Source organism: Grus americana, chromosome 4 (genome assembly GCF_028858705.1).
Source record: "Grus americana isolate bGruAme1 chromosome 4, bGruAme1.mat, whole genome shotgun sequence".
NCBI classification, from domain to species: Eukaryota; Metazoa; Chordata; class Aves; order Gruiformes; family Gruidae; genus Grus; species Grus americana.
Genome location: NC_072855.1, coordinates 16,984,949 through 17,006,932, shown reverse-complemented (window position 1 = coordinate 17,006,932; position 21,984 = coordinate 16,984,949). Strand labels below are relative to the sequence as shown.

Here is a 21,984-nt window from a genome sequence, read left to right as displayed (position 1 = left end):
AAAGGTGGAATGAGTCATGTAACTTCCAGTCATTCAGAAAGGGGTCGTCCTGACTGGGCAGGGCTGCAATTATTAAAATTTATGTATCAAGCATTTATTCCTGGGTTCAATGAATAAATGATCTGCTAGCAGATCATAATGATCATAAATGATCTGCTAGCAATGCTGTGCTAAAAGTTCTGTCAGAAATTATATTATAGGGATTTATAATACAGAACTAAAATAGTGCATCCTGGTCACTAAAATAACTCCAGAGTCAGACTTTGGATCAAGTTATCATAACTAAGCATCTGACTAATGCCCACAAAAATATCTGTATGCATGGGAGTCATCTTTGTGCAAGCTGTTTGGATAACTGCTTGTCCAGGGTTCTTTTTGCTTATAAACATCTCTATAGCATGTATGCGGTCTTGGTTATGTGAACAAGCATTACCGTGTGCAAGTGCTCTAAACAAACACGTGAACATCAATGTATACCTGTGCAAGCTTTTTAGGTCAAACCAAGCCATTAGATTGTAAAGAAGCATATATTCTTAAAGCTGAGTTAGAAGTTAATCTAGTACTCCACAGTAAATCCCGGTAACAGAAATGCTGACAGTGCTTTAAATGCAATAGTGTGAAGAGAAATCATTTACTGGACTTTATCTTAGTCAGCTGCCTCTGTTGGATAATGTACTTTCATAACATTTTCCAAAAAGGAATATATTTTATATTGTTTCAATTAAATTGCTGGATTCTTTAACGAGTGGATGGTTTCCCCAATACCTATGTTCTGATACTCCAAATGTGAACTCCCTGGCTGACAGATGGAATCTCAGCTTTTACTCTTACGTGCCCCCGTGAGCTCTGTCAGCTCTTAATGTGGCTTTAGTGGATATAACTTGTTGTAAATTACAGGATCTCACAGCAATAATAATTTGAAAATGGAAAGGAAAACCATGTTTAGTTAATGTTCTGCTAGTTGATGCAAATGTAGGGCAGGTAGAGTTACTTTGCAGGAATATCAAGCATTTTCAGTGTAAGTGCCTTTCTTTATGATCTGCCAGGGCTGAAAGAGCAATCCCAAACACATTCCAGTGCACCTTGTTACTCATCAAAGTAGAGCAATCCTCCTGGAGTTCCAAATGATAATTGGATTTGCATGGAGCCTGCCAAATTAAAATTGCCTGCTTCAAAATATAAAACTCGAGCAAAAAAAGGACGGGAAATTTTGAGTTCCAGTTGACAATGTATTCTTATCTCATATAGAGGGTCTTTGCTGCGTGACTTAAGAAATCATCCCCTTGATGCCGTAACGGTGCTATCGATAGACATAATTTGATATATTGATAGACACAATTTGTGAATACATCAAAAATCTACATCTGCACACTAATATATAAAAGATCATGCAGACTATGTTGGCGTTACTGGAATTAAATCAGAGTTAATTTGATCCAAATGCTGTTGTTATGTTTGACAATTGGATTGTAAGAGTTAATAACAAAAACAATAACTAAAGCAAAAACCAATCTCAGGGGATGACAATTATTAAAAAATGGAGCACTAAGCCCTTGCCTGAAAGAGACTGACTGATTTTAGAACACTTCTAATGTTAAAACAATACCTAACTCCTAAAGTTGATCTTAATTTCAGTATTCTGTTGTCATAGATATGTAAATAAACATTTGCTTGTTTTTATATATATAAAAACAACATCTGTGTTCATGAAGAGCAGTTGTGCATAAGGTTTTTCACCTTTATTATATTGTGCACAGTGGATTAGGTGATCTGTATCTATTATAGCATTGTTTAAATTAAACAATACAACATTTCTTCTTTTAAACTTCAAATAATTCAAAACCAATCCCCACATCAGGAAAACTGCATGAGTCCACTGAAGGTCATGACTTTATTTTGACTTACAATGACTGAAGGTTTGGTCTCAGAGCCATTAGTTTTACATTTATAAGCAATACATTTCCTTTTGTATGCAAGCTATAGTTCATGTTTTTCATGTGCAACTAGAATTACAAAATGAGCCATGATTTTCAGAAATAGGAATCTCAACTAGGGGTCCAGAACCTCTTAACTGATTCAATTGGTCCTACAGGAGGCTCAACATTTTTGCAGAATACATTTTTCCTGCCTAAAATCAGGAAAGCACTTACCCTTATGTTTAACACATTTGAATTCTCTCCTGAGTGGAGATGCTTTCCAGAAGTGAGAGACTTAAGATCCTATCTAGAGATCTCACAATCTAATTTTAGGCACAAATCTTGCATGTATGTATGTATCTGCATACTTTATCGTAATAGAAATGCTCTTGCTGAGCTGAGATTTTCAACTTATTAAAATCAATAGGACTGTTTACAGCAACTCTGCTAATGATTCTTATAACAGAGATTTCCATCTCCACTTGGGTTTGGCATGACTGAAAACTCATATTGTAAATTCAGGCACAAACCCCAGGCCACTCTAAATTTGAGATTTCACCTCTGCTCCCTGGACCTGAAAAATATGAAGAAATGGTAGACCAAAACTTATAGATGAGGAAACCGATTTTTAGAGGTAACTTATTTTCTGACACCTAAACAAAACACCAACCACTTTCTGTCTGATACTGGGAATTTCATTCTTAGGTACAGGAAACTCATGTTTAGGTGCTGAGACCCTCTTCCCCAGGTACTTTTCTCTTCCCAGTTCATGACTTTCAGAGTCCTCAACCATTTTGCCATCTGCATTTTCTCCACTGATTTCCTCACACCTATTCCCATCACACCCCATGTCTGGCTTAGCTGTGCTGAGGAAGTAGCTGAGGATGGAGTCAAAGGCAGCTGCACTCTTATAACACTTAAAACCACCTTGTCATGTATCAAGCCATCTTTAAATGTTATGTAGTATAACTATAGATCTGTAACAAGGAAAAAAAAAAAAAGAGAAAGAACAGAATACAAAACCTTTCTTCCAGTACTTCCGGATGAAGATTTTAATAAAGTAACTTGGAACTGAAGAGTTTTAGGAACCTCCCTGCTACTTTACTTTCAAATGTGTGACCCTTATGGGGAAATGCCCCATACATCCCTGATTTCAGTTATGTTGATGTTGAGAAGACCATTTGCTGCTTTTCTCACATAATAGGTTCCAGAGGTTCAGGCATCTGTGCTCCAACAGAGACAGCAGTTTAAGTATTAGTTGTGTCATTTTGCTCAAAATATAAATCCTGAAGAAATCTTGACACTGAGAAATGGAGATCAGACCATGGGCAGAAAAAACTGTCACTGACAGTCACAGAAAAAGTATTGCTTTGATAAAAACATTCAAGACACCCAATAGGAAAAGAACTATAAAAATCTTACACTAGGGAACTCCTAGAAGTCTTAATAAAAATCAAAGAATATTATGAAATTTATTTTCCAAATAATGTGAGCACATTTTTAAAAGCCTGTAATACTGAACTAACTTTCTGTACCTCTTCAGTCCTTCTTGAACTACGGTCCCAGGATAAGATGCCACATAAAAGTATCTCAGAAGAATTATTTCTTCCAAAAATTTCAAAGATGTCAGGTGTGAAAAATCATGCTGTCACTGGAAAGCACCATTGATTTTAACTGTGTAGCAGCTCCTGTGCTATACAATACAGTATCCAAAGCAAACAACTAATGGAAATGTACCAGTGAGAAGTCAAACCCGACTTTCAGGTACTGTAGTATTGCATAACATGATTTGTATGTGCATTATTCAAGGACATGCTGATGTTGAGTAATGCCCTTAACTTACCTAGGAGTCAGCCTAATCATTAGTGAGCCTACAACTCAGGAAAAAATATGGTAAACTCTAGCATTGTAAATTTTATATTGAGATAAGAAAAAAAAAATTACTAAGTGAAACACGTAGGGTGCTAGTGTCTATACAACAATTTCTTATACTGATTGTTTTTCATATGTGAAGATTATCCCATGCAAAAATTCATGTGCTGCTTAGATGTTGAACATAAAATGGAGGAAAGAACCTTTACATGATTTTTCTCCTGTGGGCGTAAACAGATATTTTTAACTTCAGTTACCAAACAGAACTGACTGAGACAGAATTAGATTATACTTCCAACCAATACTTTTGTACCTTGCAAATATATGACAGCTGTGATTCTGAAAGATTTAGAACTAAGTTTGTTAATATCAGTTGTTGCTAAGAGATGCATTGCCTTTAGTAAAAGAATGAATATGCACCCACATACTAAAGTGGATCGATGAACTAAAAGTCACAAACCAATACAAAATAACTTGTTTATATTACAAATGGGCCTGAAAATATTTTATTGTGGAAAAAAATCAGCATTATTGCACTTTGAATTCATCATGAGTTTTGTTGACTTGCCTCTTCACAGAAAGTGTACTCAGTGATGATGTTTTTAAAAATTAAGACTGTAATTCAATATAATTTTTGCAGGAGACTCAAGAAATTAAAACATTAGACCATACATTTTTAGTATCTAGTCTTTATTGAATGATCTTGTAAAGTCTAAAGAAGTTTGAGACTCATTGACAAAAAGCTTACAATGGAAGATAGATACCAGATGTTTTCATATAGTTATGAGCATTGCAGTTACTCATAACTGTTTCATACAGCTATGAGTATTGCATTGTTATTATCATCATTTTAACACCTGCCTCTTCTTTATTGCTAGTTAATGTATTCTCCAGTTTCACTTACCTCTGCTTGGTACAGTACACTGAGTTTCCACAATTTTCTCTAGACTTCTTTTGTATTTCCTAACCTATGTCCATAACTTCTCATATGAGATACAATTTTGTTGACAGATTTTTTTCCATGTTTGTACTGCTCTCTAAAAAGATCTTACTTGACCTCTTTTTCGCACATTTCATTGATAGACCATCTATATTAAGAGGGGATATCTGAGTTGGTGGGGGTAAATTACATAGATGGCAAAGACTGAAAAGACAATGAAGTTCTGCCAGCAAAAAGCACTACAAAAAAATTATTATCCATTTTCTGAGTCTTCTTCTTAATGACCTTTTGTTGGATCTTGTGGGGAAAAAACGTCTATTACAAAAAAGGCGGAGTTTTAGACCATGTAAAACTGTTCTTTAGAAAAAGACCATCCTCACCAGGAGTCACGAGTTAGCTGCAGCAATGAGTACTCAGGGACTAAAGCACAACTGAGCTAGACACACTACAAAAGTTTTAATACTTGACAGCGCCTGAATAAATTTTCCTGATATGAAATTATCAAAAATCCCTCTGTGATGATTATGTATAAGATACATAGTATACGTATGGAAAATTTAAGTATTTAAAAAATTAAGTAGCTTGCACAAAGCCCCAAAGATCAAGAGTGCTGACATTTCTAATAAAATTCAAATAATTCTTAATTCCCAGTCTGTATTCACTGCATGACTATCCTAATGGTTTTGGTGTTGTATGAATGAAACTGCTTTTTCTACTTGGAGACAGTCATTATTTTGAAACAACCCTCCCTTTCCCTCCCCACCTGCTAATTATCTCTTGGGGGGGGAAAAGTGAAACTGCAGCTGTGGAAACACAGGCAGGGCTGTGTCTTGTTCTGAGAAAATCGCTTCAGGAAAAAGATTCGTGAATGGTTATGAAACTGCAAAGTGGATTCTGACCTGGTGCAGAGTCACTCCATAGCATGTCTCATAGCAGATAAGCTATGGAAAACAACAAAATACAGCTGCTTCTGCCCAAACAGCAGATGGTCCCAGATAACTCCTAACAGCAGATATCGTAATGAACCACTACTTCCTATATCAACACTGCTACCATTTTCTGCTAAACAACTTTTCCCCTCAGACTTGGCTAGTTCAAGGACTCAAATATCTAAAGATTGGATTTTGCTGCAGTTGGGTTGAGCTTCTGGAAATGGCCACCGTGCCAAAATATCACATGTAATAGTTGAAACACACACATCTTTGCATGTGGAAAAGAACACATTAAAATTCTGGCCAAGGATGGGTTGCAAACTGGATGTAGAGAACAGAAAAAACATGCAGCAAGACTCTGTTGGTAGAAACTTGAGGATATCTGCTTAATGTGCTTTTAAAGCATAAAAAATCTGAGCAAATTCTTAGCTGAATTGTATTGCAGTCATACTATCATCGTGCCTTCAACTGAACTACTTCAAGTGGAAAACTGGAAGCTCTTGTAAACTAAGCAGGATTATCTTGGGTCAACCCCTGAACAGAAAATGTATGTGCTGCTACAACTGGTGCTGGCAATTCATTAGATAGCTTCTCCGTGGGCCTGAAGGAAGAACAACAGAGGTGGTTGTTAGATGATGCTTGATACTGCAGATGCCTTCATTTGGGTAAGACTGACACCAAGGTTGTGACAATTTGTTGTCCTTAAATATCATGCAATGCATCTTATGGATGGATATAGCTTTTATACACAGTTGGAAGGAAAGAAGCGGAGTATCTCTCAGGGTATCATGTAACTTTGCACGGACTGCAACAGCACTTCTGCTGAGGGAATTTTTCAGCTCTTTTTGGAGTTCTTTGTTCTGCATCCTATTCTTCCAACTGCTTTTTACATCTGCAGAGAACAGACGGAAGAAGAAAGCCCAAAATGACAACATATAGTAGCTATCAGTGTTAGCTCTCTATATGATACTCTTATCACACATTATGAGTGCCTGTAAAAAGCGCTCCACTGCCTGAAAATATCAAGGCCTGGATTAATCCTACTGGATTTTAGGCATTTAGGACCACTAATGACAATGGAAATGGGCACCTCCAGCCTATCCAAAGTCTGAAATGCTCTTTGAGACCACTGTACAATTAACTTGGAAGTAGAGGAAGACTACTGTGGCCTTCCAAAGAAAGAATAAAGCACTCTTTGTTTTCCCAGGACGAGTGGCTAAATATTAAGCCAACTGAATCCGGCCTCTGAATGCATGATAAGAACATGAGAACTGAACGTGAAGTAGGTCTTGTACTTGAAATTCAGGCCAGGTATTTTGTCCTTGTGCCCATGTGAATTCCCTCTACAAACAAGTGCTCACTGTTACCTTGAGCTCCCTCCTTCTTATGTTCATGTTTACTCTTGTATAAATTATAAGCACTTTGAGACAGGAACAACTATTTTTCATTAATATGGCTTCTGACAATTCTTATCACCACCAGTATCATGCTGCCAGTCACTAACAGCATTTCCAGCCTTAGCATTTCATGAACGGCATCATTTCAGACCCTGATTCTTGGGCTGGCAGGGCTCGCTGACCTTTGTGGGCTCCTCAAGCACAGGCAGCTGCCCTCCCATGCCCGGCGTTCTGAGCTCCATGCCAGCCCAGTGCTACAACAGCACCCGTCCTTGGCGCAGGTGGGCCTGGCAGCAGCAACTCTTTCCAGGGGCCTCTTGTGGAAAGAGCCACGCGAACAGGCAGCGCAAGTCTGCGACCTCCATCCAGTGCCTGGTCTAGTCCAACACGTGTTACACAGTTCATGGAAATCCTGTTGGGTTTAGAGTTAATAATTCACCCCTCACTTTCTATTTTTGAACGAGGTCTTTATTTGCATGGTACAGGGTAGATTAATCACCTTATCTGCAACAGTTTTGAATTGCTGTACCCCAGTCAGTGTGAAATGGTGACCATTACACACTTGTTTCTTACAACAACAGCAGGGGCCCCGCCAGATCTCTCCCCTAACACTGATATCTTTATTTGCGCCCAGCAGTACCTATAAAACGAGAGCAGGCTTCGAGGAACCCAGCCGAGCGCGGAGGTGCCGGCACCTCAGTGGTTAACGGCCGCAGCAAGATGGCGCCGCGCCGGCTTCGCCCCCGCCCCCCCGAGCTGGGCACTCGCGCGGCGGCCGGGCTGCGCCGCTGTCGCACGGTGATGAGTCACCGCCAGGGGCGCGGCGCGGCGCGCGGCTCGGGGGCGGCGGGCGCGGAGCGGGCGGCGAACATGGCCGGCGTTGCTGACGCCGCTGCCGCCGCCGCCGCCGCGCCGGGCAGCGGCGGGGACGGACGGCGCGGCGGCGCCCCGGAGCAGCAGGATAGCGGCCGCGGGGAGCCGAAAACTCTTTGGGGGAGCAGCGAGCCGCGGCCGCCTACCGCCGGCCCGGGGCAGCCGTCTCCGCAGCAGCGAACGGAGACGCTAGGCTTCTACGAGAGCGACCGGGGCAGGAAGAAGAAGCGGAGCCTCTCGGGTGAGGGGCGGCGGCGGGGCGGGAGGCCTCCTTCCGCAGGTCCGGAGCGGATGGAGGGCAGCGGGGGCCCCCGGGCTGGGTTGGCCCCCACGGGAGACCGGGGTGGCCGTGGCCGTGTTGCCCGGGGCGGGCGGCGCCTCTGGGGCGCGTCTCCAGCGCTGGCTCTTCACAGCGCCGCCTGGCCCGGCCCGGCTGAGCGGCCGGGGCCGTGGTGGGTGCCTGAGGCGGGGCTCAGGGCGCCGCCGCCGCCCGCCTGTGCAAACTTCGGCGAGCGACTTCAAAAAGTGCGCCGGGACCTCGCGGGCCCGGGGAGCGGCGTCGCTCAACGGCGCCGGTAGCGGGGGCGGGCGGGGAGCTTGTCCGCCGGCTGCGCTGCTCTTCTCTCCCTGCCCTGAAGTTTCCTCAGCGAACTCGCCCGTGTCAGTGAAATAAAGCCCCTCGGCGTGACTAACTGTGTCCCCGCTTTCCACCCGAGCGTGCTCAGGCAGGGGAACGGGGGCAGTGAGGTCCCCGCGCCCTGTCACGCAGCGTGTTGACCGGTAATCGTCAGGAGGCTTTTAAACAACACAGGCATCGTCCATCGAAGTGTTACACGCTGAGGTTGAAACTCGGGCCGTTAGGTTTGATACCTGCCAAGGAGTGGCCCCAGCGAGCGTGTCGCACAGCGGTTTCTGACAGGAGCGGGGCAGGTCAGAGCTGGGTCCGGTGTTCCCCGAGGAGGCTGCGGGCTCGCTCAGCTCTCCTGCTGAAGTACGAGAAAAGCTTCATCGTCTTAACGCGTCTTGTTGCATACACTCATAGCTATGAGTGCAATAGTCTTTGCCTCTACTATTGAAAATAACGGTGGTGTTAGAGCCTTGAAGTTGTATGCAGATTATTATAAGTCTTTTAAACTACATGTAGCTTAGTAACTGAGGATTTTATAGAGAAAAATACGGGAAGATGTCATGGCCTTTACTATCAATCTGCAGCTGTATTTACATTTACACTTCAACTAGTTATTTCAGGTATCTACAGAGTAATTTTTGAGAATAGCCCTACCTTTCTTGTAAAAATTGTCACTCATTGTGGCAGGGTTGATTTAGTGTTGGTAAGGTTATAAATAACTTTATTAGCACCATACTCTTAATTGAGTGGCTTGCTGAAAATCTGGAAAGCGCTCAAAGTGGTGTTCAAATTTTCAGGCTTTCTGTCTCAGTGTTGGCTTGAATGTGATACTGCAGGTCTTACCAAATACAAAAAAAGAAATAGGAATTATAATTTAAATAGTCTGCCAACAATTGAATGCTTGCTTTCTGAATTTGACAGATGCTGTATTTGTTTCTGACGTGTTATGTCATAGGACATGCAGCATCATTGACTGCAGTTCTGTGGTGTTGATGAAAATGATGTAATTTCTGTAGTTGCAAGGAATTGACTTAATTGTAGTATTATGAATTACTCTGTGGTGAAAAAAAGAATGGTCAAGATATGAACCTGAAAGACAGCTGAACAAAAAACTTTATAAAAAGGAAATTGTTATTTTTGTGTGTGTGAAATTCTTAACTGTGTTCCAGCAATTGATTTTAGATTAAAAAATAGTTAAAAATCATTGGCACTCTCTGACTCTTCAGAACAAGAAAACATTAGAACAGGTCTCTTGATAGAGCAACTGAAAATTCTAACTCCTGTAACGGTAGCAATATGTTAAATAGCAGATAGAAGTAGGGTTTTTTCATGATGGTGAAGCAGGAGCAGTACTGTACAGAGAAGTTATTTAGAGAAGGAGGAAATACTTCTAAAAAAATATTATGCTGGTTTAGTCTTGATTGATTTATTTGAATGTTTATGGAAGAAGTGTGTATTTAGGATTGACAAGAGAGAAGTCAGTGCCTGGAATTGTTGAGTTTAGGATTAATGTTATGATTGTGTAACAGTAGAAACTTATTGAGGCACAGTGCATTTTATATTTGCACAAATTTTCCTCTCCATTTCTGGTTAATGGTTATCTTTTGTGTAGCTATGCATTGAAGTATAACTTTGGAAAATCATTGTCTTTTTCCCATGAACGAATTAGCAGCCTTTTATGTTTTGAAGATGCTCGTGCTTTTCTGTCCTGAGGTGGGGAGATAAATGAGAATGCTCTTAAGCATTAAGAGTATGTTATCTGAGCAGTTCAAACTTAGGCCACAGTCTGAAACTTTCTGACTGCAAAGAAGGGAAATTTGAAGTAGGGAAGGAATTTGAAGTAGGAATTAGAGTATTTACTTATTTTTAAAAGAAACCGATGCTTTGATAGCAGAATTAAGCCATTTTTCAGATGATTTATTATGCTGTTCTGTCTTGGTGTCTCATCCTGTTCTTTTGCTTACTGTGTTTTTCCAAGAGGGTCAGCCACTGATCTGTTTCACAGCTGGCACAGAGCTAGGGCTGATGGTGGGAGGCAGTAAGTGCTCAGAAGGAGGTGGCTGGGTGACTGTGTGCTTCAGTGCATGCCCTGTCACTGGAGAGATTGTTTTGCATTCACAGTCTGGTGCTTGTGTATTGATCAGCCTCAGTGATACGGCGTGATTATCTCTTAATATCTAGGGCATGAAAGTCTCACCAGGTGGAGGAAACAATCTTTTTTTTTTTTTTTTCAACAGTAGGTTTGTGAACCAGTTTATGTGAGGTAAGCAGGAGTGGGAACAAATAGCTCATTGGTTAGAATCATAGAATGTGTCGAGTTGGAAGGGACCCACAAGGGACCCATAAGTTACTCTATGGTGGTTGCCTGTGCGCATAGATTGACTTTGCAGGAAACTTCAGTTGTTTGAGATGTGTTATCTTTAAGTTAGAGGAAGTCGCTTATCTGAGGTGGAAGAAAATATACCTGGACAGTTAACAGAGTAGTTAATTTGTGTGTTTATACCTAAGATTATCTCTCTTTGCTTTTAACTTTTTAAACAAGAAAGATTTGGGAAAAACAAGTTGGAAGTGACAGTGTTACAAAGGAAGACTCCAGAAAACAAGTTCGCAAGAGATCCGAACAATGATTTAGTGGTATGAACTTCTGCCTTATTTCACTGGAATGAACTTTGATTGAAACTTTACATGTAAATATTGGGTTTTTTACTACTCATTAAACTACATGTTGGTTTTATTTGTTTTAAAATAAATACCTTCAAGGCTTACAGTGGCTTTGGCCTACTTACTGGAAGTGGATCAGTAGTATAGAAATCATCAAAATCACTGTCCAAACAAGCTCATACAGGGAAAAACTATTCAGTTCATGTAGTTGAAAGCAAATCATGATTTAAATGATTTATTAACAATACTTAATTAACCAGCAGTCAGTGAATTATATAGCTGTGATCAGTATCAGCAACATGATAAATCACAATACTAGACGTACAGAGAATGTTAATGCACCACCACAAACTTCAGAACGCCTGATTGTAATCCCCACAAGTTCTAATCACACTCGATACATGTGCTCCCCACCCCAGGCAGTGTAGGTTATAAGCACACCCTGCCTCTTCTGCTTCTTTTATACTTCTGTTTGAGCTGATTCCTTCTTTGCTTTAAAACTCTCTGTTCTGGCTACTCTTCCAGCTAATAGTCTTCGTCATCTTCAGTGTGATGAATATCGAGAAGCCACTGTCTCAGTTTTGGGTGAACTCTTCACACATAGCATCTATGCTTGCATTCCTCTTTTAAATGCTGTTATTTAGGCTGCTTTACTAAAGGTGTGTTATGCAGCCCCCCTGCCAAAATGTGGAGCATTGTGCCGTGCAAGGTCCACACACCACCCCCCACCCCCTCCCACAGTAGTCGCTAAGACTTTGGCGAGATTCTGAATTTACTATTTGTGAACATGTTCCTGTGTCATGATAAATGCTCTGTAGCTTTTCACCCATCTGTCTAGATAAGTGATTTCCATCTTTTGGATGTTGTGTGAATGCTGAGTGTTTCTATTTTTAAATGCCAACAATAACCACAAATGTTGAACTTTATTGTAGTGTTCAGTCACTTCTGAAGTGTTACCAGGAGGTGGTAATGTCAGACCTTGTCAGTGAGTGTCGAAGCTTAAGCTCAATCTCCTTGTGCTGACAGCCTGAATTTTTGTAATTATAATTTCATATTTTATTTCCTTTTGCAAGACTATTCTGCACAAGATCTTTTATAGAAGCCACATGACTTGACTATACATGGGTCAGTCAGTCGTTGGCTTATTTACCTACAGCCATTAAAATGCAGAAGATCTGTATATGCTTGATGGCTTTTTGGTCTTGAAAGACTTTGGTCTGATCATCAAATGATCAGCATGCTTGTACTGTTTGTGCACTGAATCACTTGAGATCATGTATCCGTGAACGTTTTGATCTTACAGAAAGTTGTTCTTTAAAATAAAGAACAAGTCGCTAGTGTTGCTGAGAGAGAAAATAGCTTTTAAGAAGAATAAAATGGAGCTTAGTAAATTTAAGAGGACTGTCAGTGCATTAAGGATTAGATCCACTCAGAATTTAGTGTAGCTGCTTTGAGTAATGTTCTGGAGAAGTGGGATGTCCGATGGAAATGATTGGCTGGGAAAAGTAGCTTGTTTTGTTTGTTGGGAGGCAACAGAGGAATGGGAGAGCACAGGACTTGCTTCTCACATAGCTCCTTCCATACCAAGTTATTTGACATTCTGGTTATGATCAGCAGAAACCTTCTGGGTTAGATGTGATGTAAATGAAGCATGTAGCAAGTAACAAAAGCATAGCAGTCTTCTCACTCTTTGGAGGTTGTGCCTGAAGTGTCTTCTGCTTATGTGTGTTCCTAAATGTAGATCTTTCATTGCTGAGATTCATCAGTGCTGAGCTAACAAGAGGTTACTTCCTTGAACACAATGAAGCAAAATACACAGAGCGGAGAGAGAGAGTATACACATGCATGCGGATACCAAAAGAACTGGAAAAGGTGAAGTATACTTTAAGATTTGTTTTAACTTAGAGATGAAATCTATTGCATTAAATTACTTAAATATTTATTTTTCAAACACTTTTGCTACTAAGAAACATTTAAACATCTATAATGATTAATTTTCAGTGTTAGTAACTTAAACATTTGTGTTCCTGTTCTTTTTGCCTATGTTTGCTTGTTGCTGCTGGCAACTCATGTTATTAGCAGAGATGGTCATAACTAACTTTCAAGTCTGGATGATGACAATTCAAATACAAAGCTCTCACTGCTCCTTAAAGGAGTAGTCCAGTAAAAGAAAACTTTTTACAGCAATTTTTTGTAATGTAAAATTACAGTTTTGAAGATTTTTCCAGTCTAAAATGTTTTGAGAGCGGGAGGATTTCAGTCCTTTAAAAATACAGTGATGGATGAGTTTCTGTCTAAGGTTTTTGACTTAATTTTCATGGCCTTCTATTTTGCTTCTTGCCACTGTTTACTGTATCTTCCCTCTATCCCAGTGCTATGACCCTTACTGAGGCATTTCTGCCACCTCCTTTATGTCAGCTTGGATATAATTCTGGCCCTGCGGTGAGCCAATTCCAGTGCTGTAATGTAGAAGAGAGTTTTATTCTGGTTTAACCATTTTAATTTGGGAGGTGGCAGAAATATGCTCAAGGATGATAAGTAAGCCAGTGTTGGTAATAAGGTTTGGCTAGGCTGCAGTGTAATGATAACATTAAAATATTGCTAAAATTCTCAAAACCTCTAGGGGTGAAGTTACCTGGTAGGGCTAAATCAGTTTAACTTATATTGAAGGAAGAGTCTTGTTTCACTGTTCCTCTCACTTCAGTCTCCTACCTTCTGCATGCTGCCTGTTTTGCATGAGATGTGGTGCTTGTTGGACTGTTGTAAGAGTTAAATCAGCTCATAATTCAGCAGTGAATGCTTTGCTTTGCTCTGTTTGTTCTTTGCTAGGATAGTGAGCTGAATTGCTCAGCCAATATTCTTGAGAATCCAGAGACTACACAAGGGCGGAAGGGGAGCTGTGTAGCTTTGAGTAGGGATAGAAAGATGAAAGACCAGTGGAGGAGGGAGAGAGAGTAGGATTTCCTTTGTCAGCAGCACTTGGGTTCCCCCTTCAGTATCATTATATTCATCCTTGGATCATAATGAGACCTGGTTTTACAAACCTAAATTCCTGGTCAGTTACTGCAGAAAAATCACAGAATGAATGAGATTGGGATGGACCTCTGGTCATGATGTAGTCCAAACCCTTGCTTAAAGCTCCGTCACCTACAACAGGTTGTTCAGGACCAGATGCAGTTGGGCTTTGAACATCTCCAGGGATGGTGCCTTCACATCCTCACTGCTTACCCATTCCAGTTTACAGTAGAATACTCCAGTTATGGTAGGGTGTCAGTTGAACAATACAGCAGTTCTACGTCATCCTCATTGTAATTATGTAGACTATTATGTGCTGTCTCCAAGCCACTGAAATTATTCTGAAGGATCATCTCCATAGATTTCCAATAAAACTTTCAGTGTGTAAGAACAAGTGAAGCCCAACAGTCTTTTATAAATAAGGTTGATACTGTAAGTGGTGAAATTGATGGTTTTAGCATGGTAAATCAAACTTCAGTCTGTACTTTGAATATGAAAGAATATGAAACTGAGCAATAAGCTGGTATATTTAAAAAGTGATAGTTATCTTTAGAGAGAGATTATCAAATAAATTTGTTAGTTCTTTGCATGGGCTGAGTCCAGGTTAGTATACATATTAGCTATATCAAATTGAATCATACTCGTTGAAAAACTTGAAAAAGTATGATGATGAGCATCTGGAAAGCAAAATAAATAGTGTACAGATCATCACCTATTGCAGGAATCACTTGACTGTGTGATTCTAAAAGTCTGCTTAATTGAAATAAAGCATGTGAGACACTAGAAAATGAAGAGAAGAATTTTCTTGATGGCTGGTATTGTTTACTACCTAATAGTACAATTACAGACTAGGAATGAAAGTCATAATCAGGTAGAGTGCGAATAAACTGGACTAAATTTATCAAAGCCTCTCTGGAGATATTCTTCAACATGCACTTATTACATGTACATAATTTTATAGTGGGGTGTGATGTTAAAAGGGTATTTTTTGTTGTTCTGAATACCCCTTTTTTATTTACAGAAGCTAGATAATTTGTAACATAAATGCTACTTCCACTCAAGCTTTTCGTGCAGTTTCAGTGGAAGCTCTTCATTGTAATAGGTTATTTATACTAAATGAAAAGGTAGTCCCTATTCCTACTGTCTTAAGGGAACACTTCTCAGTTGAACTCAAATTTAAACTTTGTGCTCTTTTGCTAAAATATGATGATGGAAAAGCTCTGTAATCTTTTCTGTTAGGTCCTCAGTATCTGGAATGTAGCAGCAAAAATAATATTTACAGAAATGAGCGGCAGGTTCAACGCTGATTATATTTCAGCATGTGCATGTAAGTGTGCAAGTGCAATGTAGTAAAAAAATGAGGACGTTAAACAATAATTGCGAATACGAAAAACTGTGATTACACTCGGGCATAGAAGAAGTCTGAATAAATCAAAACGAAAATACAGAGTTGTTTTCTAGATTATAGAGATGCCCTCAAAGAATATGGGGCAAAATGACAGGCTATCTTTCTATTTTGCTTGGGCTAAGGAGTTTAAAGAAAAGAAAGATACACGTTCAGCTCCAGTCATCCTCAGTGCTTGGATATTCAGCACCTGGTTCAAAAGTTAGTAAAGAAATGGCTAACTTAATGGCGTATTAAAATGCAATGCATGAATTCATCTGTTATTTGTAACTGCTCCTGATAATTTTGAGTAACACTCTGCTGAAATTTTAGAAAACGGTACTAGAGGTGAATGACTGAATATCAGGGAGAAGACCTTAATGTCATGACGGTATTGAAGCACAGGCTGCAGAATTGGTAGAAATAGTACTATAAGGGAAAGCAACGGCTCAGAGATGATAGTAGTGCTCTTATGCCTGAGTCAGTCATCTTGCCTGGCTTGCAGATAGATATGCTGGAGTGTACTCTCTAGGATTGCTTTCAAAGTTACAAGGATGCATGAAGAGTAAGACTGAGAGAAAGGTGCTATTAGCTCATTGGACATTGAACTGGCTGTTGTGCAAGCTGACAAGGCATTTTGAAAGGCAAAGAGATTGTGGGAGGTAAAAGTAATTTACTTGTGCTTTGGTTTACCCCCCAACCCAATGTCTTCCTTTCCATCAGCACTACATACAACTTTCACACGTAAATGCATATCTGTCATGGATATCTAGGCCTGTTTAGATGTTGTTAGTCTTAATTGTGCCAGTTAAGCTTGCATTTTTGGGTGATTTTTCCTTGCAGGAAAAAACACTAGCTTCTGATCTGACAGAAGCATAAAAGCATATGCCTAGAGTCCCATTCAGGTAAATCTTAGATACATTCAAAGAGCAGATAAAGAAAGGATGTCGTGGGGAAGGTCTTACATATAAGAGCTTTCTAATTGCTGAGTTTAGGTCTGGTTTAATCTCATGGAGTTGCTTGGCTTGTGGCTATAACGAAATGGCTTTAACTGTTCCTGTAAATTAAGGGTAAAGCATTTAAATTGAGGGCATCTGGAAGTTTACCTCTTCATATTTTACATTTCTCTTTGTGTGAAAAAGGTGGATATTCTCTGAAAGAGAACTACCACAGCTGTAATTAGCTGTACAATAGAAAATGAACAAGGTAAAAGATTTTTTTGAAAAAAAAAAAAAGCATATTAAAAAGGAGGTAGGCAGAAAATGGCTGTGCGCACGTACACACAGCTCTACTTTTTTTTTTTCCTGAGGTTAAAAACATTAACTTTTGTAACCTTAGAAGAAAGTCACCGTTGGAAAATGAGCTATGGTTATATCCAAGTGCAATTCATCTATTCAATAAAGACTGAGTTCAGTGAGCCATGGAAGCCCGCAAAAGCCTTTGCTGCTTGGACCTTGTGGTGCAGATTTTTGCTGAATGGTCTTCCAGGTGTATAGCATGTTATTTTTCCTTACAGTTCAGCTGATTGAACTGAGTATTGTGCTTATTTGGTTAATTAGTCTTAATGTACATGAATTTTTCATAAAATAATATAATTCTTTATAAACTTTTTGTAGCTCTTTATAAACTACTAACATACTTCTGTTTTATTTTTGTAATTTAGTTGATGTTTTTTGGAATCTTTTTGTGCCTGGATGCTTTTCTGTATGTATTCACCCTGCTTCCTTTGAGAGTTTTTCTGGCAATGTTCCGGTTCATCACTTTGCCTTGCTACGGCTTACGGTAAGTTGATTCAAGAGAAAGGTGTTGATACCCTTGAATAATGTTTCTCTATTTATGTGTGTGCTTAATCTTATGGATTTTCAGTGCCGTTTTAACTACTAATGACTTCCTCCACTGTAAAATAGAAGTTTTGGTCTAAACTAGTCAAAGCAAGGGTGTGTGTGGGACCTTTAAGCTTTGCCACCAGTCGCTAACTGTCATCGTTGTTTCCTTCAGACACAACAGTTTGATAACAGCACCACTTAGGCATATTCAGGTTAGTAAAGGACAGAGATGTAACCTTACCCTATAGTTTTGTTCTTTTAACTAACACATATTTGAACAGTGTTTTAGCATTTCTTGAGTTAATGACTTTGGTTCATGTTTCAGTATCAGCGAGTCTACCAAAAGACAAAAGCTTGATTTTAGGTTTGTTTGTTTGTTTTTTTTACAATAAAAGTTCCATGGTAAACTTTGCCCAAAGGATCCCTGCATAAAATGTGTTATTTTCTTTCCTTCAAAGAATCTTAGAGAGTAATCGGGTGGGACTAACCAGAATAATGTTAAGAAATTTTAGATCTCAACCGCTTGCTTTTTTGTTCAGATCAATACTAAGAAAAGGTTGCTAATACAGAGGATTTCTGGTTTGCCTCTCTGGCATAGGCATCAAAAATTGGATAGAATTAATTTCCTTCATAGAAGTTGCTACTTCATGGTGAAGCTGATTATGTAAGCGTTAATTGTAGCCTAAAAGAAAAGGAGTGTTTGTATTGATGTTGTATTTTTTTCCTCGAATAAATAAGGACTTCAGGGTTTTCATTCTGGATTTCCCCAAACTTAAAGTTGATTTATGGTAGCTTTTTTTTAATTGCTTGTGTTTGCATTATTAATAGTCTTTTATATGTGAAATGCTTTTAGATGCATAGTTTAGAATCTATGTTCTGATTAAAGCAAATGCTAGTCTAGTTGTGTAAGAAATAATATTTTAAAGTATCGTCTTTAAGTTGAAATGTTTGTACTTTGATGCTTAACATAGGCACTAGGTGGCAGTCTCTAATGTTTTATAGTACTGATAATTTTGAGCTGAATCTCAGACTTTCATTATTTTAAGAGTTTTCCTAGCTGTGTAAAAAATGACAGCTGTTTAGTTTTAGCCTGATGACAAGTCAGATTATGTGCCTATTTGTAAATATCTGTATAGATGCTATTGCTAAAAGTATTAAAATACTGGTAAATGTAATGGATTTTAACCTATCATTTGGATCTTACTACTTTTTTTCTGTTTAAAAAGTGTTCTTCCGTGTTTATAAACTCAGCTTTGCTTTTTGACAAACAAGTTTCCTGCTTTTTTGAAATTACGATTAAAAATTTGAAAGACCAGTTGCTGCGACATCAAAAATACCATATACACTCACACACGTGTGTGTGTGTATATATATACACATGTACCTGCAATGTTAAAACCTAGTCTACTTGCTTGACAGATTTTTAGTGTGAGAGGCAGGATAGAATCCAGTTTATTCAACTTGACTATGTTAACTTTAAAGTGTGATCAGGTAAGATGCAGTGAAACTGAGACTATCTTGAGTGAAGAAGGCTTTGTTTTTGTAACAACTCCTGAAGCAGTTTCTTTTGTCACAGTTTCCTCAAATGTTTATGGAATTTATTTCCCTAGAATCTCTTGTTCACTGCTTGAGTCTTTGTCTAATTCATTAATGTTTTTAAATTGGTGGCTTTTTACTGAAAGGTTCACAATTCATGTTTATAGTATGTAATGGAACTTTCTCAGATGTCATGATTCTTATTTGCAAATATTCAGAGCCTGCACTTTGATTTTGGTGGGTTTTTGTTGTTTTTCTAATTATGCAGATTTGATTTGTTATGGCAAAAAAGATTTAGGGTTTTCTTCTAGCTCAGGAAATATATTTTTATGTGTTTGTAACAAAATAGAGTTCAATAGGTAAAATAAATTTGTAATTAAAAAAGGTACTTACAAAGCAGGTGGCTGTTTATCTTTTAGCTTGCTCTTCTTCACCTATGTCAAGTAACTGTTGAGAGACATGACTAGTTGTTATTTGAACCTGCCACATCATATTCCATTCTGTGTAGTAAATAAAAGTGCTCCTCCCTTCATCTTGACTTTTTTCTCAACATCTCAGTAAAGTGATTGAGCAGTGAGTGTTCTGTCTCCCTTCCAGTTTACTCTTCATTTATTTCCTCATAACTTTCTGCTCTCTTCAGTGTAGAAAAAGATTATATTACCCATTATTTCTTTAAAACAATAAAACCACATTCTGTGTAAGATGGGCCAATTCCTGTCTATGGTATTGTGTGTAGTGCTTAAATGTAGGAAAGCGCTTTATAGCCTCTTCCACATGTTTTAATATTCCATTTTACAGAGCTCTGAAAGGGAACAGAGAGTTTACAGTTAGTAAAAACTGACTCTACCTGTGGTTGAAAGGTATGGTTTCCTTTTACAGTGTGTTCACTTTTTTTTAATTAATGCCTCAGACCCAGAGATTCTGGGCAGATTAATATCTCTGCTTGTTTTGAAATTCTTTTATAGACCTAACTTTTTTTCTTGAAAATATGTTGCACACCAATAAAAGCTCTTGTGGGAATGTGGAAAAGCTCGTCTGTATTATTTGAAAAACACCATGATATGAAACTAAAATTGTATGTTAGTGAAACTCTGATGGGACTCCCAAATTAATTACACTTAGAGGCATTTTACATCTTGTCCACAAAGCAAGCAAGGACTTGTTACAGAATCTGAGACTTTTTTCCCCCTCCAAATTCTAATTTTTTTAATAGAAAATACAGAAATAGATTATGAATTTTCTTATATGTGAAGATTGATTGACAAGATCTTTACATTTCTTCCATGTGGAAATAGATATAGATTATAAATGTGTTCTGTGTTTTTTCTTTTACTCTGCTTATCTCCGTGAAATAAGTGAATTTAGGTCCTGTCAGCAACAACATTAACTTCAGTTGTATTATATGTACCTCTTCAAATTCCCATTTCCCTCCTGTGAAATCATAGGTTTATGCTTTTCAGTAGGAAATAAATAGAACAGCATTACTTCAAGAAAGAAACTGTATAAAGAAAGCATCTCAGGAAAAACAAACAAACCAAAACAAATATACTGACAATCTTATTATGGACATTATTTCTTTGTTCATATTACCAGGTTATTAAATAAATTTGAACCTGTGTTGCACACTTATTCCCGAGCCTAGTTTTTTGCTAAGGCCTATTGCTGTTAAATACATAAACTTCCTATTATTTGGTTAAGGTCATTGAAACGGTAGTGCACGTGTCCACCAAAATGTGTGGCTTTCTACCAACCAGAAAAATACAGGTGCATTCAGTATTTTCTGTAGTGAACTCTCAGATCAAATACTCCTTTCTCCTTTCCATAACAGTGCATAGTGTAGCAACATTACAACCTTCTCTTTCTTTCTTTCTTGTAAATCAGACCGAAGGGAAGAGCACTTTCACTTCCTTTATAGGATGGAATGTGGTGTCACAGGGATTCCTCCTTGGTGAGTAAATCCTGATTTTTCTTTTTCCTTCTATGCTGTCAGCCAAATTCACACATCTACATGTGATCAGTAAAAAGACTGATTACAAATGAGTAGTATAGCTAAATTAACCAACATACCTCAAAGGAGTAACTAACACTTAGTTTTAATAACCAACACATGAAATTGATTCAGTGCTGGTTTTGGTAGGTATATTTTTGTATGTAAGTTCCCCTCACTGTGGAAATAGGTTGTGATCTTAATAGATGTAAAACATTATTTACATAGAGTGCCTGTGGACCAGTTCAGCCCAATTTACTTACAATAGGATATCTTGGAAAAACTATAGCCCCTGCTGTACTTAGTTTATAGTGCCTTAAGCTTTTTTATGTTTACTCTAAGTAACACTTCAGTCAAGTTCATAGCTACATTTTTGTGCGTACTTCAAGCAGGTTTTTTTGTAATGCTTAACGTAAATTTTGGGAAGTTCTGAAAGTTCATTGCCAGGTATCTTAGTATTAGACATGAAGTTGACTGTCTGCGTAATAAAATACAGCACTTTAGCATATGTTCGTATACTGACCTCTGTTATAGTTGATTCTTTTATTAAAAAAATAAAAGCTTAATGAAAGCTAATTCTAGTTGTCACTTACTTGAAACCTCATTTTTTTTTTTTATTTATTTTGAGACAGCTCTCATCGGGGCCTAACAGCAAGGTTGGTTTTGTTTCATTCTTAGCATGGTCTCGTGCTGTGTTGTGTGCATGTAGAGGCTTTTTATTATTTGAGAAGTGAAATGCCATGCCATCTAATCTTGGCAAACTCATCTCTCTGTATCCTAGAATTCTTCATTTGGGACATATTTTTATCAGCACTTAGTCTGATAATTTTACAACAGTGAAGTCCTGCATACTGTAAACTGTATTTTTTTTTTAAAGTCTCAAACTGGATATTAGATTCCTGAAGCCAAACTTAATTCCAAACTTGAGCATAATTGTAGCAAAATATTTCCAATAGATCACTGCACATTTTGAAAATTCTTAGTGTGTAGCTATATGGGCAAGTATTCAGAGAAACT

At 38.5% G+C, this 21,984-nt stretch overlaps 1 protein-coding gene across 5 annotated transcripts in view; it reads left to right on the top strand.

Annotated features, from left to right (window-relative positions):
* The first annotated feature begins 5,799 nt into the window (after nt 1-5,799).
* TAPT1 (transmembrane anterior posterior transformation 1) overlaps nt 5,800-21,984 on the top strand; it is a 50,407-nt gene continuing 34,222 nt past the window's right edge. The window contains exons 1-4 of one of the 5 annotated variants that reach the window (XM_054823140.1): nt 5,800-6,325; nt 12,961-13,091; nt 17,282-17,400; nt 21,600-21,623. In XM_054823140.1, the coding sequence (XP_054679115.1) occupies nt 13,065-13,091; nt 17,282-17,400; nt 21,600-21,623 (170 nt within the window). In that variant the 5' untranslated portion in view covers nt 5,800-6,325; nt 12,961-13,064. Of the gene's footprint in view, nt 6,326-7,533; nt 8,172-12,960; nt 13,092-17,281; nt 17,401-21,599; nt 21,624-21,984 lie in introns of those variants that run through there. The other 4 variants (XM_054823137.1, XM_054823135.1, XM_054823138.1 and 1 more) reach the window with 4 other exon arrangements.